Source organism: Neodiprion lecontei, chromosome 5, assembly GCF_021901455.1.
Source record: "Neodiprion lecontei isolate iyNeoLeco1 chromosome 5, iyNeoLeco1.1, whole genome shotgun sequence".
Taxonomy (NCBI): domain Eukaryota; kingdom Metazoa; phylum Arthropoda; class Insecta; order Hymenoptera; family Diprionidae; genus Neodiprion; species Neodiprion lecontei.
In genome coordinates this window covers 27,137,402-27,155,892 of record NC_060264.1, presented here as the reverse complement: position 1 = coordinate 27,155,892, position 18,491 = coordinate 27,137,402, and the positions used below count along the sequence as shown (strand labels likewise).

Here is an 18,491-nt window from a genome sequence, read left to right as displayed (position 1 = left end):
TAATGATAAGACTTAACGGTTCCAGAAGCCCCAGATTAAGTTGTTATAAACGTTTGATAACTCGTCTCGAGGCGATAGTTCTGAGTAACAGGTTCTTGGTAAAAAATGCGGTTGCCATCGATTCGTGTTTGTTTGTTTTTTTTTCACTTTCCTGTTGTTGTTTTCGTTGGCTTAAACGGTTGAGTTACGGTGATAAGTATTCTTGCCACCTATTTTATATCCATCTTTTGTGTATTTAAGAGAACTTGTCAACATAATTCTTTACGGTTTTTTTAAATTTGTTGAGTCGAAAAATGGCACCTTCAAAGGGTCAGTACAAGAACATCTCTTCGATCAAATATCTGCCGGTTTATTCTCGAATCGAATGTAGGTATATGTTTTTCGACTCTTCGGTAGACGGTTTTTTTTTCTTTTCTTTCTTTGCTTTTCAGCAATGCTCGTTAAAGTTTTGTTTTGTTTTGTCTTGTCTTCTTTTTCACACTACATTTTGATTTGTCGATAATATACGAACAGAGAGAAATATATGTTCGGTAGGTCAAGGCTGCTGCCTGCACTGCGTTTTACGCACGTACGCACGCGTTGTGTGTATATGTATATCTCTTCGTCGCTCCAGATGTGTGTTCCTTCTTCTTCTTCTTCTTCTTCTTCTTCTTCTTCTTCTTCTTCTTCTTCTTCTTCTTCTTCGTTCTCTTTCCTTCTTCGTTGAATCTAAATTTATCCCTCTTCGAATTCTTACACCACGGTTGTTGATGCGTAAAGCCGCAACGAGGTTGTATGGTGGTTGGCACAGAGTCGCAGAGATACGGTGAATACCTACCAGGTATAAACGGAATACTCACGCGATTTGTACAAAAATACCGACGAGGTATTTATCTGCCCGCATATCATGTGTGCTGTTTTTACCGCGTGGGTTTTAGAAGACTATGAACGAATGCGAAAGTCGCGCTGCTCCCTCTCGGTTATATCATACACGTACTTTTAATTCCGCAGGCATGTGCGCGTTAAATATATACGCTTTCATCGAGTGGATAGTAATATTGATGATAATAATGATAGTAATGAATAAATCTAGGTGTAACTGTAACACCGTTAAAACAAAAAAACGAAAAACAAAAGAACATGTATATAGAAGAGAGAATGAAAGAAAATTCGAGATAAACTAAATGAAGGACGGGAGAGGTAAATTGTAAAATAAAAAAAATGGATTTATCCCTTTTGCTAACGCGAGTTAATTTTATAAAACCTCCGTGCACGTCGTGCGAACTCCTTTAATTAGTGAAAAAATAAATCTGTTACTTATATTACGTACATACACGGTTACCGGAAACTGTTGCCGCCATGTTGTCGGATGGTTGGAGAAGGAGAGAAATAATAGGCACAGGTGGTCTCGGGCTTAATGGATATAAGGTTGTAATATAATGATGGTGAAATTGAGAGGCACAGCGGTAGGATGGGTCGTGCTGTTTAATTATTTTCAACAAGGAGAGAGAAAAGAATAAGAAGAAGAAGAAGAAAGGAGAAGACAGTCTTCCGGCAAATTAGCTGCTGCTGTTGCAAATTCACTTTTTTACATCTAGTCGTCGGATGAAGTAAATTGTTCGAATCGCATCCCGCGATACTAATTTGGCTCATCGTCGTCGCCTCCGTTGCTTGCCTCCATAATTAATTAAACTATGGATATCGTATGGCTATTGTATGTACATTAGGGTATTTTGGAAAAAAATAATTTGTGATTTTTCACCAAGGCACCCCCTAAAAAGTTTGTTCAGGTTAAAAGAAAGGTTCTGTCAAAATGTGAGAATTTTACGTTACATGGAAGAGGTGCTTTTCGTTGATTTTTCACTTTTCTAAATTTTAGATTATTCGATTGGAAAAAAAGATAAGAAATGAGATATGTTTTCATATTGTGGAATTACTTTGATTTCTTTTCTTTTTCACATACAATCTGCTCACAATTAACAACAATTCACGTTTTGAATAGTATTCTTCATTTCCGATTACCACCAAAGTGTGGTAGAAAGTGATATTATTATACTCTTATAGGGACGAAAAATGCAAGGAAACGCACAAATCGAGAGTAAGAAAAAAAAAAATTGAATAATTACAAATAATGTCAAAGCGTCTGACTAGTGATTAAAAATTTGTATGGTAATTGACATTTTTTCAAACTCTATAATGTGTTATTGCGACGAATTTTAAAAATAATAGATACAAGTCTTTGTTTTGACGGAGTGGTGATGAAAATAAATGAAATTTCGTACCAAACATTTCGTTCTCGCCTTAACGATGGCTAATGAGGTTAAAAATAAACTTTCAAGTCTTACTATATTATTGCGATGAGTCAACTTTTATAAGAAGATAGTATTCCATGGTTTTTCGGGTCGCTGATGACGAACCTGAAATCAGATAACAAAAATTCAAGATAGCGAACGAAAATTTCAAAGTTAATCAAATCCGGTTAAAAAACTTTATGCACTGGTTTTCGGGGTTGCTAATAAGATTCGCCATACTGAATTTTGATAATCTAATTTCAAATTCATGATCAGTGACCTCAAAAAACACTGGACAGAGTTTTTTCTCCGGCTGCGATCGAATTTGATTTATTTTCGTCCGCCATATTGGATCCGCCATGTTGAATTTTTTGAATCCGATTTCAGATTCGTAATCAACGATCCCAAAAAATTATAATTCATGCGTAGAGGAGTAAGTTTCTCAGAAATGAATTATTCCTGTAATTTATTACAATTGTTTTCAATCAATTTGTTACTAACGATAAGAACCGCAAAGAAACGTGTTGACAAGTACTCTAAATATACTAAAAATGGATACAAAGTAGATGGTAAAAATACTTGACACAATGATTGAGTATACTTGTAATTTAATTTGAAACATTTGTTGTAGTATATCACTGAAAGCTATTGCCAGTCGCTTTTCGCGACGACGGAAAAATGATGAAAACCACAAATAAAATCAACTTCCAAACACCGGGACGTTAAACATTTATAACGCGATTTATAAGGCCGACAGATGTTGTGGGATTTACTCTCGGTCATTGTACAGTAAATTGTACTGTTAAGAATACCGAACGAGTGAATCCGTTTTCACATTTATTATGCAGCGTTATATATTCTTTACGCGTATTTTTACGTTCCCGAAAATTGAAGCACCTTTTTTAATCTCTTGTTTTTCATTCTAGATTTATTATAAATGAACCTGTTGCTGCTATTTTTACATTAAATTCATTATCGAAACATGAAATGTACAACAATAGAGAAAAATCGCACGCGAATTCATGTTTTACTTAATTTTCTGTAAATCAGATTCGTTGATAAAAAAGTGTCAAGGAAAAACATGAAAAATATTAATTGATAGTTGCTTCTAATACGGATTCTGAGATACAATGATGAATATTTAAAGAGATGTTGAAACTTGGGAAGCTAATCGAGTCCTCGATATCGTAGAATTATTATTTATCATCCTAATAATTATTTGTTTATCATTAAAACTCGTACGAGAAAATTGCAAAAGCCAATAATGCAATTGGATTTTATCCATGAGTCATGAAATGTCGAAATCATCGCGAACATAACGTCATCGTATGTTTATATTTTGCGATTAGCGAAACGTGATACGTGTCTATGAATAATAAATGAAACGATAAGGATGTGAAGAAATTTGATCTGTAATTTCACTGCATATCGTATTGCATTTTTGTTATTTACTGTAACAATTATATCTCAGACATTTTACTCCGGTTTATGCTAATATTGTTTTCTCTCGGTTCGTTTTCCGTGTTCCGAACGTAAAGTTGGAAAATTTTTCCGAAATCCAGGGAAAATATATTACAATCTTGCTTAAACGTCTCGTGAACGTTCTTACGAATGTCAAGTAAAAGGGAGAAATTAAATATATCCAGTGAATCATTTTTCATGCGTGAGGAATATTGGTGAATGCAATGTACGAGTGTAGAAATCTAACATATCGAATTACACTGATTTCAAACTTTTATATTCATTCCGGATCTGGATATAGTTTGAAAAAAAACCCACACACACACACACACACAATTGAATCTTGACGTTTTATAAATTTATAAATGTATTTCTTCCCATGATAAACCTTTGTTATGAAATCCGTGGGTTTACTTTTTTCATCTGCATGCAAGTTGCAGTTTTCAGTAATATGGCGAATAAGTAATAATTCAGTAATATATATATATATATATACACAATAAAAAATGAAAAGAGAACAGATTCCACTAAAAAATGCAGGAAAAATGTGCTACCTTTGTAGGAAAAAAAATGATATCTTTGGCATGGGTATTTTTTTTCGATGAGGTTAAAGTTGGTAACGTTGCTGCAACGATGCATGTTTCGGAAAAATCGTTACTTCGCACCTTTAGGATTGTCCGAAATTTAGTCAGCCGTGATAAACAAAACAGGCTCGCATTTTGAAAATTCAACTTTTCGAAAGTCGTTCTAAAATTCCTCAATGATGATTTTCCTTCCCGAGGTTCCGTTACGTTAACGTAACCCTCTTTTTACATACACATGGGACGGGTTTGAAATTGGTCGGAATGACCATGATTCCGAAGGTAAAAATATCGAAAATTGAAAAAGACGGAAAGATGGAAGTGGCGAAACTTTCAGCAAGTCAGAAATTCACAGAACTGAAAATCTTCGATCGTAAAGAATTTCGATGCTTCGGATTTTTATATTTTCTAATTTTCTTACTTCCGGGAGTTCGACTCGTCGGATTTACGCCATTTCGGAACTTTCAGCTTTGGGTTTCGGCTCAATCGAAACTTTGACGTTTCGTCAATGTTTGATTTCTTTACTTCAAGGTTTCGCAACTAAAAAATTGCGGAATTTGGCGCCTTCGGAACTTTTCAAATTCGAAATTTCAACCCCACCTCGTCTAGATGTATAATGTATGTAGCGTTACGAAGTGCGCATCATGAAGGCGATCACGATGATGTCACCTAAATGGAAGTGAACATTTACAGCATTTACGTACATATACGTGTGTGTGTGTGTGTGTGTAACTTTGCATATGTGCGAAGGTACGCGTATATTCGCAAAGCATGCAAACGATGTCGTGTAAGAGTACGTGATAGGTGCTCGGTTGAAACCATACGTGCAGGCACATACGTAATATACAACTCACTTTGCGTGCCCCCCAAAGTGCGTACATTATATATATATATTCGTTCAGCAAAGCTGCCGGTGATGCTGAAACTTTCTGAAACATGTGGAATTTTTCGGATTTTTAATCGAGAGGAAAATAACTCGGTGAATTGATGCGTCGATAAGTTTGTGAATTAATTCCAATTCACCTGAATTAATGAGAATTAATTGAATTGTCAAAAATTAACTGAGGATTGATTCAATTATGGAAAATTAAGTCGAGTTCATTTGAATTAGTTTGGACTTGTGGCAGAATTAGTTGTTCGGGGTGAGATAAAATTTATTCGAATTAACGGGAAATGCAAAGGAATGAATTGGATTTTTTTTTAACTGATTTGAATTAGAGTGAATTATTGGGAATTATTGTGAAAAAGATTCGATATTCATGAATTGAAATGAATTGAGTCGAATTAAAGAAGTTTGTCTGAATTACAAGAATTAAGTTTGAATTATTTGAAAATTAATTTAAATTAATACAAGTAAAAAAAATTATTACGTCACTCAAATTTGGATTTATTTTCCCCCTTGTTTTTACTCGCATCTTTATGCTACGGAATATAATGCGTGGTGTTTAATTTTTTCTATTCATTTATGTTTTCATCGTCATACTTATTTACATTCTTATTTGCACATATTTTAATAGTAAACTGCCGACGTTGAGACGATTCTGATGTTTGTTATAGAAATGATTTCGTAATATCCTAAATGACACTAAAACGGTAATATTAAAATAAAATTCTGCATTGGTTATTATCGGTAGTCATGAGAAATCATTTAGGACTACAGAAATCATATGAGAAATTACCTGATGAAAGTAAAATTTATTTTTCACGTAATCCCTCTCAATCTCTCTGTAAAATGTAATTAAAATCAGATCGCTCTTTCTTACAAAGTGGATTTCAGGAAAGTTATTCATATCCTGATAATCGTAAATAAGTACGACGGTGAGTGCTCGGTCGGTAAAGGTAGGACTGCTGTATAACCTTAAATACAAATCTACATTTACAATGTATGAATCAACTTGCTATATTTGTATGCTTCAAACGCCAATCAACACTTCGTCTTCTACATGTTTGGAAGAAGAAAAAATAAACTATCACCAATTGTTTTTCAATCTTTGACAATAAAACGATGATATGGCTCGAATAAATTAACGAATACATTCTCGATTATATTTATAATCGATGTAAAAGATTGGTTCAAATCATTCACATAATTCACGAATAAATTGATTGAACTTGATTAAGTACATTGAAATTGTGCCGTGTGTTCTCATAATAAGGAATTCTGAGAACGATGAAACCGAGTGAATAAAACGAGACTCGTTGTGTGGGAAAAAAAAAAAAAAAAATAAACAAACTTGCCAATTAAAGTTCATTATTTCTCTTCAATTTTATTTCATATCGCAAATTGAAGGCGATTTACGGTCAGTCTAATCTTAAGCTGCGTGCAGTTTCAAAGAATCCTTACAGGTTTATTCGTATGTACGAATCGCTTTCACGCCGCACATGTTTATATACGTATATGTGTATAAACACCGCGCGATGTGCGTATAAAATAGTAATTTCAAGTGGCATGAAAAGTAGGTGCGTGCTAGTTTACCAGTCTAGCTCTATCCTGAGTAATGGCCACTTAAGATTACGTAAAGGTGATTCATGTGTATTAGTATGTCGGTCTGCGAGTCCTCACCTTATATCAAATACCTCCATGTGTCCTCCACCTACGTATAAATTTTATTATTACATATGTAGGTATCTTCTCCTTCTTTCTTCGTCTTTTCCTGCTTCTTCTTCTTCTCTCGTATGACATAACTGACGTCATTGCCGATGCCGAGGAAAAACGCACGCTGAATTATTCAATACATCTTTTATTTATTCAGCTATTTAATTTTTTCACCCCGTTTTTTTTTTTTTTTTTTTTGTTTCTCTATCGGGAAACGTAAAATCAATGTAAGGTTTCTGCTTGCTTGGAAAATTGATCTGTGCAATCGTTCATCTTTCGCCGCGATTGAATATTTCGCGATTCGCCGTTGTCCATATTTTTTTTTAACGTTTTTATCCTCCACGAAAATATTACACTACATACGTCAGGCTGACTTACAGATTTTGAAAATGAGGCGATATTTTAAACGATCTTTTCTCAATTCTAATCGAGTAAACTTTTCGCAAACTCTTGCAGTGTACATCGAATTTTGCCAATTTCTATCACTCTTATCATCGTTACGAATTATAATTTATATCGCACAATGATGTAAAGATGGTCGAAGTATCGTTGTGATTGAATTAATTCTTTGAAAATGTGACGATTCGATCGGAAAAAGAGTGAAGAAGAAAAAAAAGAAAAAGAAATGGATATAGTCAAAATCAGAACAAAATAAAACGTATACACATGAAAATTCAAACTTTTTCAAACTTCAGATCGTCACGCGATAATCAGACTAATAATTTTTTAAAATTCAATCCTTTGAACCTTAATTTATCCGCTACTGCATACATACGACATTTGGTATAGTTTTGATGATAACAACAGCCGCATGAATTCACACGATGTATCTACAAACATCTACGACTCACGCACTTGTTTTCTTTATCTATACCACAACCGATGTACATTTCCGTTGCAAGTGTGTGCATTCTCTGTGTTATCTGCGTTATGTGTATACGTGTGTGTTTGCGTGTGCGCGTGTGTGTGTGTGTGTGTGTGTGTATATATATATATAGTAAACAAATAAAGAAAAGAAAAAACCGAGAGAGGAAGATAATACTTGATATGTAGAGGATAAGAATCCTATTTATATATTTGATGATGATATAACAGCTACTGTACAGCGATTGTCGTTCGATAATTATTATCATTATTTAGAAAGTCGAAATGTCTTTTGATTACGGAGGAAAAAAAAAAGACGAGACGGTGATATCCAACGACCAGTTTCTTCCTAGAGATTCTTCAAATTTATTTATAAGCGTATCGTGAAAGGTTATGAAATTTTTTTAGCTTTTCTCAAAATCACTGATGAGGTTTGAAATTTTTCAAATATATAATCGAAACAACTGATCGTATAAATGAAATTCAGAAAAATTTCAAGTTGAATGTTAAATTAAAGCCGATTTTTTAATTTGTCGTTTAACGTTAGAAATCCGCGTTTAACGTCATGGAAATATTATACTAACGAAATAATGTCTTAATTTTCAAACGGTTGCCGAAATTATATTTGAAAAACGTATGTAAAAAAAAAAAAAACTCCTTTGATTTTGTTACATTATATAAACATCGTTACGTGCAGTTTTACAAGAGTTATATGTATTAAAAAAAAAAAAAAAATGTACATGCATCGTTTGAATCAATACTCAATTATAGTTGAGCTGTTGATAATTTGCAGTTTATTTCAACGACGGTATAATAATATAATTTAAATAAGGTGGGGTTGGAAAAATAGTTTGCCGCGGATGTTGATCGTGTAATAAATTGTCATCGCCGCGCCTTGTATGTTGAACCACACGTCATAAGATATTCAGATTATCTGTATTTGTATATGGGGAATTTCATGCAAGCCCAACGAATGAGTAATTTTTGATTTTATTCAAAAAAATTTCTGCAATCTTCCCCTGAATTTTATCAGACATTATTTTATTGAACGGCTCAATTATTTATAAATATTTAAAGTAATGTTGAAAGGAACTTTTTTAAAATACTCAAAAAAATGTCAAACTATATTTTCTACTCGTTAACGGTCTTGAATATGATGTAAAGAAATTATGATCGAAAAATGAAAAGAAACGAAATGAAAATAATATTACGTCTTCACGTCTGGGTGAAAGTCTGGCCTATGCTGTGTATAATATAGAAAACTTTCAGAATTACATGCAAATTATTATATTATAGGCATGCATATCGATTTAACACCGAGTCCGCGATTAATCAAACACCTAATTAAATATTCCTCGGCAGCTAGTTTCTTCCTCCTCCTATTATTCGTCAGCTGGCAATATGGCAGGTATAAGCAGCAAAAGTGGCGGAGAGACTAGTTTGCATAATTGGTGCACGTATTAATCTACATACACGTACATACGTAGGCGTGCATCTTGGTATTAATTTACGCAATGCGATGAATGAAATACGCAGTTATATGCATATAATTATATGTATATAGATTATTATTTTTCACAATCATGCAACTTATCAACTTCACCAATGACAATCGTTACACGTATTATCCGTTAACGTCATCAGGCCGGAAATCTAGGTCTGGTGATTCATGATTTTAACATTATATTTTACTATTTTTTTCCTTTACAGAAAATTCATTTCCTTGTTCGTATCCATAATTTAACCAAGCCATGTTTGTTCGATGCAGTGTTTACGTGAATGTAACGAACCAACAAGTGATTGTTTAATTAAATATATCATTCAAATTCTTTGTGAAGTCTGTTATCATTCAAACATCCTTTACATAGCCTGGTAAATATAATCGTCAGCTGTGTTGAACGTTCACATTGTCTAGGAAGAAATCTCATTCGATTTAACAATTTTAAACCAATCGAATGATATTTTATAGTTGTTATTTCGTTTCGTCGAACAAATTGTTTGATCGAATTGAGCTACAAACATATATCGATTCAAATACTTGTATCAGCCCCACCAAAATGTAGCTACATCAAGTGAAACTACAAAATGAAATTACTTACTTATGATTGTGCGTTGTATTGAATCCTCGTATATTTTTTGCAAATAGATTCAAGACTCGTTGTTTTGTTTTTGTAGATAATGGTCGCCCACCGTCATTGATAATGAGCCAAAATCTGCAGAATTCAACGCTGGTGAGTAATTCGCGGTAGTTCAGTAATATTCGAATAGATGCAAATATGGCGAAGAAGGAGACGCAGAACAAAGAGGAATTTGACGATAATAACTCATCGGTGGTTGCTTTCTGTCGAGTCTGCGGTTATCTTGCGGCATGAGTTGTTAAAGCGCTGTAGGAATCGCTGCCAGAGAAGATAAATCGAACACGAATGCCGTCGGAGAATTTTTCACTTACTTTGTCTTTCGTATATCTTTATAACGTGTATAATTACATTAAAACTTGATACTATGCAGACTTCGCTCGCCGCTTCATGTTTGACAATGAGAGCTTATATAAATCATTAGCTGGCTTACTCACTATTTCGTTAACCCTGAGTTTTAGTTGTCTTTAAGTAAGTTTTGATACAGGTATCTAAAAACAAACGCGAGAAATTGACGGTCTCGATAACACTAGTCCTAGAAACTTTAACCGCTATTTTCGCAAATAATTTAGAGATGATTCTTCCGATTTTGAGTTATCGTTGTACAAAAATAGACGTTTGTAGTAAATTATTGGCAAGGACTCGGACGGTGAAGTCACAATGTGACCTAGAAATTTTCTTTCTTGTGAATAAATTTGCTTAATCGTTTGTCGCGATATAAATTCCCAAAATTCAATGAAGCTGAAGTTAGTAACGTTAACGTAACGAAACATTGGGGAAGTCACTATTTTGCAAGTTTATAGTGAGTTTGAAGTAATTAACTTTTCAAAATATGAACTCGTTTTGTGCTGTTATATTTTACTGCAATTCAGAATTTCCTCTAGCTACGAATTAACGATTTTTTTTACGAAACGTGAATCATTACAGTAACGTTTCTAACTTCAGTTCCATAAAATTGAATAATACGCAAAGCCCCACTTTTCTTGCACCTGTGATAAAATAGTATATTGTTTACCAAGGAGGCAAATTCGGTCGTTTTGGGCCGGGCGTAATTTTGCAATATGAGTCGTACGTGAGGACGCAATACGAGCCAAAGACGAATGTTGCAAATAGGAGAGGCGAAAAGATCGTTGCCTCCTTGTTGCACACGATTCTTTATATACAACAAGAGTATGCTACGCGTTTTTTCACGAAGTACAAAATTGAGGTTAGGGTCACGTAACGTCAGATTTTCTCGCGACAGCGCATGCGCGCAGCATTGAAAAGACCACCTTTAACTCCTAGGACTTGAAAGTGGTATTTTCTGTACTCCGCGCATGCGCATTCGCAGACTCACTGGACCGTCATAGAAAACGCGCATGGAAAAACGCGTAAAGGATGCTCGCGTTATATAAAAGAGATTTTCGGCATTATATGTATTCCTGTAATTTGATTTACACCTTCACAACTTATAAGCAAAAATCTTTATCTCAGTCATAACGAATGATTTCAGAGGTTGATTCAGCCGACAGTGGCAGCCGCAGTGATGCCTACGTATCACAACACGGGTGGTGGATATCCGAATATTTCGGCGACACCACGTCAAGCGAAGCTCGATGGGAACCAAAATCACCACACAATACCCTCGAATCTTACCTCCCATAATTCCCTCAGTCAAAATACGACCCAGCATACTGCTTTGTCGAATCTGCACACGGTAACACCGTTACCAGTTTCACCTACAATGACACATCATTCGATGTCAGCGAACGTCACGCAATCCCTCACTCATGGTGGTAATTTAACAACACCCACCGTCATAATGGCCTCGAATTCGGGTAACATTGCCAATCCAACACCCATGACGAACAACCCCAGGCACGAAGTCAAGCTGAACGCAATGCCGTAAGTTGTTTGAAAATTTGATACGCTTGAAATGCATGGATATTCCGGAATTACAGCAACATTTTCTTGGGATCTTCCGGTGCCTGGAAAATGTAATGTCGGAAAGTCTTGTGTGTCCAGCATGGAATTCCTGGTAGGATACGCTCATGGAAGAACGGGGAATGTCAGGGGGGGAAAAATTGTTCAGAGAATTTCAAACTTGGTCTGCGAAAAAGTGATGTGAGGAAACATCTGATAAATGGCTGAAAAGGAAATTGAAAAATTCCCATTTCATTATTGCAAAGAAAATCAAATCATCGTACCAGGTAATCCAGACCAATTGCACAACCATCAAATGAAAAACACCGTCAGACTTAGAAGGTGTGCAATTCTTCCAAATTGCCTGGTATAACAATGTGAATTTTTTATCGGATAGTAGCACCAATGCCCACTGAAATCTCGCATTTGCAGATATTAAAAAAAAATTATTACTCTTCCAGTAAAATATATGCTGAAAATGTGGTCGAAACACCTATAATTTAATTGAGGAAATCCACTCTCTTGGTGGGAGTGGTTAGACTTGAGAAAATAATCTGGAAATATCAGTGAATTGTTTTTGAATTATTTGGAGCTGATTTGGAGGGCGAATGATGAAAATTTCGTCCGAGCCCTAAATAAATAACACTCTAATATGTATATTAACACGAGGAAAGCATTTAACTACAACTATTTGTCTCTTTTCTCTTGAAAATTTGAAACCATCATGCATAATGTGGGGTCTATAGTTGTTAGGAGACTGGAAATGCTGATGTCATTTCATTTAAGGCATGTGAACACATTAAAAAGTGAAAGGGTTCGTTAATGACTGACTAGAAAAAAAATTTATTACCAACACAGCTTGATAGTATGATATTTTATTCAGAAAATCACAGTACAGATGTTCGGTGAAAGTAAAAGAGAATCATATTTTCCATAAAAATGTAACGCTTGAATTCCTCAGCTGGTTCCACGGCAAGATATCGAGAGAAACTGCGGAGAGGCTGCTGCGCCCAAGAGAGGACGGTCTGTTCCTGGTTAGAGAGTCGACAAATTTTCCTGGCGATTATACGCTGTGTGTGTGCTTCCAAGGCCGCGTCGAGCACTACAGAGTAAAGTACAAAAACAATCAGCTGACCATCGACGACGAGGAGTTCTTCGAAAACCTCGCCCTCCTAGTCGAGCACTACGAGCAGGACGCCGATGGCCTTTGCACCCAGCTCACCAAGTCGCTTCCCAAACAGGGCAAGCAGGACTTCTGCGTTGATCCCAAGGCCTTCGTTGAGGCTGGATGGGTGATACAGACCCACGAACTTGAGCTGAGGGAGTGTATAGGAAAGGGTGAATTCGGCGACGTTCTTTTAGGGGTCTACAGAGGGGAAAGAGTCGCGGTAAAAATGCTCAAAGACAACAGCGAGGCTGCCCAAAGGTTCCTAGCTGAAGCGAGTCTGATGACCTCCCTTATACACGACAATCTTGTCAAGCTGCTTGGACTCGTCTTCAACAATCAGCACATGTACCTCGTCACTGAGTATATGAGTAAAGGGTCCCTTGTCGATTACCTCAGATCTAGGGGAAGACTTCACGTGTCGAAAAAGGATCAGATCAATTTTGCCTAGTAAGTATTTATGGAGATTTTTGGAACAACTGATTGTGAGACAACTAGATAGATTGGAAAATGTGTGAATGTGAATTATACCGTCTTAGTGTTCTTTATAATGACTTAGAAACCTGAGAAAAAAATTCAAGCTTTTTAAATGTAGAATTAATATTCTTTCAAATTCTCATTCAAAAACTGCCGTAAATAGTTGATTTTGCAGAATCGCACTATCATATGCGCTGGATTCTGTTTGCCCCATGATTCTCAGAAAGTTTCACATAGCTCTGCTGTATTTTTTGCAAAATGATTTTTATACATGTCGAATTTCATCGATTTCTTCAACAGAGTAACAAAGATAACTATAAATTATAGCAAGTGTACTGACCTGAACCGTTTGCATTCGTTCGCAGTGATACCTGCGCTGGTATGGCATATTTGGAATCAAGACATGTTGTGCATCGAGACCTGGCTGCAAGAAATGTCCTTGTTGCGGAGGACAACTCTGCGAAAGTATCTGACTTTGGACTCGCACGCGATGAAAACTTCACTCTTGATGCTGGAAAGCTGCCGATAAAATGGACCGCTCCTGAGGCTCTTAGGAACAACGTGAGTTCATCTCTAAATCGCGTGATGATTGTACTTACGGAGTGCAAGCCTCTCTCGCTTTTTCTCTCTGCTCATCTGTCCTTCTGATTCTTAGCAATCTTTTTCTGTACTTATACTTTTTTTTTTTTAATTCTCAGAATTTGCTCTTTATATCGCAAAGCGAGAGCAAGAAGAGTTATAAACTGAAAAATTGTTTGACGTGTCTTTCTCTGCACTTATTCGTACCCATCCAATTTCTTTGTATTATTCAGTCAGTTCAAACTATAGAAACAAATTCAGCAGAGGAAGAGAATGTTTGATTGAAAGTAATTCGCCTGTATTTCATTTGACGAATTAGTGCGATTAAATTTTAACTTGTCCTTATTTTTCAATATTCTCTTTCTCTTCTTAATCCAGACAGTTCAGATTGTTTGTCGCTTACTCGACTCGCTTAGCAAAAGAAGAATCTAATGTATGGATGTGAAAAAAAAAATGTGAGTCAAAATTTATTCGGATTCCCTAATCACAAAATGCGATTTCTTGGGCTGGGTATTTTGATAAATACTGGTAAATATTAATATTCTTTTCTCTATTTGATTCTAATTCTCTTTTCTTTTCATTTCAATCCAATGTACAAAGAGTATCATAGACACGCATACACAACAGTAATTTATATCGTTACAGAAATTTTCAAACAAATCGGATATGTGGAGTTTTGGTATTCTTCTATGGGAGATCTACTCTTTTGGCAGAGTACCGTATCCTAGAATTGTGAGTATCGTAATAGTCCCGTTTCAATGTCTTGATTTCATGAGAAAAATAATGTTGTTGAACTAGGCAATGAATACTATACATAATAATTTATGTTTGAAACCAATTTAGCCATTAGCAGATGTCGTGAAGTGTGTTGAAAAAGGCTACAAAATGGAACCACCGGATGGATGCCCACCTGAAGTTTACGAAATCATGAGACAGGTATTAAAAAATGTTTTGCTAATGGATTGACCATTGTTTACAGAGAAAATTGCAATATATGCTGATATAAAAGTATGTCTTTCTAATTTTTGGAGAAATATAGTCGATTTACGAAAAGAGAAAGTAAAGAGATTACAAAGAAATTGAAATTGTCTGAATGATATTGATCTATCCATTTTCCATGGTGTATCTACTTGTGTTTAATAAATATTTTGATGTATTTTACGTTCCTCAGGCGTGGGATCTTCAGCCAGAAAAGAGACCAACCTTTCACGACATCAAAGTAAAACTTGGGCAGCTGAAAATTGAATATACTATGTGCGCAAATTGAAATGAAGTAAGAAACGAACAAATGTTCCAACTAAACTTTTTACGGATAGGAGGAACAAAAGTGAGGAAACGTCGTGTATGTGAAAACGTGATCTAGCATCAGAGTGGCAATACAAAAGTTAGTAGATGAAGGGATACCTCCTAAATACTCGGAAAGAAAAATCAAGAGAAAACAAAGCCAAGAAACTAGAAAAATGTAATCTAGACTGTAAATTGTATAAAAGAGAAAACGGAGTAAGAAAACTTTTTATTTCCGTTTGTTTGTAATTTATTGATATTTTAGTTCACATATTATATTGTAAACGTATCCGGGATCTTTTTGATTTTTATACACGGACGTAGCTCAATCTGCATCGATTGTGCCTTTCTTTGAATGAATCGACAGGACAGTATTGACTTGAAAAATGTTATCGTAACAATTGCCAGATTCTCGCTTGAGGCGAAGGATCGAGATATGGATTTTAGAAGGAGAAAAGCAAAGAACAAATTAATATTGCGCGAATGTATACAGTAGAGATGGAATTTCGCTGCAATCTGTGGGAGTGTAGAATAGTTGTAACCAGAACAATCATCATCCTACCATCTTTTCGGTTCGTAGAAATAAAGTTAATTTCTTCTCACCATTCGCAGTCTCGGAATGTCAAGAGATACTTACTGTTTGATATCCCAGACAATACGAAATCCAGAATTCGTCACAGAACAACGTTTGAAAATAGAACTTCACCTGACAAAAGATGTCTTCGATCCTGGACGGAGAGATACACAAGGCTTTTCTGAGACCTTGCGGGTGACAATGAACAAAAGAATGGTTAAAAAAAATATCGTTCCACGTTTGATTAAAAGATATTTTTTTCGCACAAGCAAGGTCAAAGCTTGTTAAGCAGAAATGTTTTATTAATTCGATGTTCGAGTAAAAGTCGTTTTAAAGAATTATTTAAGGTGCAATGTGTCTTGAAAAGACATTCTGTAGAAACGATATAATACGCCCAGAAGTTGTATCGAAGAATAGAATTCAACTGAAAAATGTCTTTTAGATAACCATTTTTAAACAACGACAATAAACGAGAGAAATAAACATCTTAAGAATTCCAAGTGTCCAATAGATAAAGAAGAAGTTATTTACGCACAGGGTAAAAAATAAGGTCGAAACTACGAATCTTTCGGTCGTATGTTGATCTTAGAATTTATTTAACACGACTTTTGACTTCGTGCTTGTTTTTTTAGTATCGAGATGAGAGATTTGTTTGTTATGTTTGAATCTGATTTAAGTTAAAAACTTCCGGTTGATTGTCTGAATTGGTACCTTACGTCGCAAATAAAGAAGTGTCAATGTCAAAAATGCAACTTTCATTCTTTGGACATTTGATTCCTACCTGTTTTAACGACTAATTGTATAAATATAATTGTAAATATTCATTTATGTGCGTGCACATGTAACAATGTTACAATATTCATATATGTGCATACACATTAGTATCTGTAAAATCATTATAAATAATATGAAATGTGTGTGTGCGGGTAAAGAAGTAGACGAGAAGGATATAATGCGAAGTTTAAGAAAGTTTAACAAAGTTTAACTAGGTACACAATATTATACATCGGTGTATATATATATACGTGTATATATATTGTATCTATACCTTGATATATATATACATATACGTATGTATGTATATTTATAGGTGCAGGATGTTCCTATGACTCTAAAATTAGGAATTACTCGATGCTCTTCACTGTATTGGTTGCGTCCCTATGTTATTGTTGAATGATACCGTCTCACCTGCAATCGAATTTCAATCATGTCACTGGACATCCTGCAGCTGAACAAAATTATCGACTAATCTATACAGTACGTGGTACGAGAATGATGAGCATATACATGTTACGAAACTACGGAATTGTATAATTTCTGTCGTAAATTTTGTCCAGCCCCCCAATATTTCGTCGGTTTCGTTGTTGTCGGGATGACGATCATTATGTTATGATTGTTGTGTTATTTTTTTTTTTATTCCATACTTGTACATTTTTCTTATTATCATATTACTGCAATTATTATTAAAATCATTATAATTACTAATATTATTATTATTTATACATCAGTTTTTACATTCTCGTCGAAGCAATACCTGAACTGTTTGCAATTGCTTAATTGTGGACAATCTACGGGTAGTTTCGATTTCTTTTTTTTTTGTTTCCAAGTAATTTTATTACACATTTAACTCATCATTTTGCAATGTATTTACCCAATTCCTTAGATGGTAAGAAATTTAATATATATATTAATATAAAATTATTATTATCATTATCATTATCATCATCACCGTCACTGTCATTGCGAATCATTATTATACAAGTATACATGTATGTCACCAGATGAAAATAAGCTTCGTACATCATACGTGTACAGCGTACGTTACGAATTGGGAGAGATTAAACTAAAAATTATTGTAAAGGAGAAATTTATTGAAGTAGGTACTCGTGTGCAATAAATAATTTGTTTGTTTTTACTTTTTCTGTCTTAGAAATTGTAGTATAGACTCGACGTAATAAACTTGTCATATTGGAAACTATCTAATATAAACATTATAAAATTTCAATGAGAATTTAATATGGTAGATATACTTAACGCTCTCCTTTTTTGTAGCGTAAGCTTCGTGTCGTCGGTCCTGTTGTACCGCTTGCATGGGTGTAATTTTACACGTACGTTTAGTTTTCAGGTATTATGTATATGTGGAAATCAGGGGGTCTCGATATTTTGATCTAGTTATTTCATGTGTAGTTGCTACATAAATTATGAATCGTATCTATTCGAAGAATCTGATATATAGTATACATTTGAGAGTATTATAATTGCGGGGAAAAATAGAAAAATTTACCAGTCTAAACGATGGACATTATACATGAAAGATTAAAGTAATAATAATTGCCAATGGATATACTATGTAAGGTATATATTTATATTCTATCTCCAAATTTACTCCGATTACGAAGATGTTAACGGATTGCTTCTCAATCTTCCAAATATGAACTAATCTTTCTTTTTAAATATTACTCTTTCTTTTCACAAAGGATTTAAATTGTCGGTTCATTTGGTAGCTAAGACCTACTAATGGTAAAAGTTAATCGCAACGAATTTTTGCGTTGCAAAAAATTTCGATCAAAATCGAAAGAATAAAAACACATAGCTCCAATAAT

The 18,491-nt window shown here is 34.7% G+C and overlaps 1 protein-coding gene across 3 annotated transcripts in view; it reads left to right on the top strand.

Moving 5' to 3' along the window:
- LOC107226519 (tyrosine-protein kinase CSK) overlaps window positions 1-18,491 on the top strand; it is a 20,342-nt gene extending 1,851 nt beyond the window's left edge. The window contains exons 2-8 of one of the 3 annotated variants that reach the window (XM_015667359.2): window positions 9,948-10,003; window positions 11,400-11,791; window positions 12,771-13,424; window positions 13,817-14,012; window positions 14,676-14,762; window positions 14,874-14,966; window positions 15,202-18,491. In XM_015667359.2, coding sequence (XP_015522845.1) covers window positions 9,974-10,003; window positions 11,400-11,791; window positions 12,771-13,424; window positions 13,817-14,012; window positions 14,676-14,762; window positions 14,874-14,966; window positions 15,202-15,297 — 1,548 coding nt within the window. In that variant the 5' untranslated portion in view covers window positions 9,948-9,973 and the 3' untranslated portion in view covers window positions 15,298-18,491. Of the gene's footprint in view, window positions 1-9,947; window positions 10,004-11,399; window positions 11,792-12,770; window positions 13,425-13,816; window positions 14,013-14,408; window positions 14,554-14,675; window positions 14,763-14,873; window positions 14,967-15,201 lie in introns of those variants that run through there. The other 2 variants (XM_046741487.1, XM_046741488.1) reach the window with 2 other exon arrangements.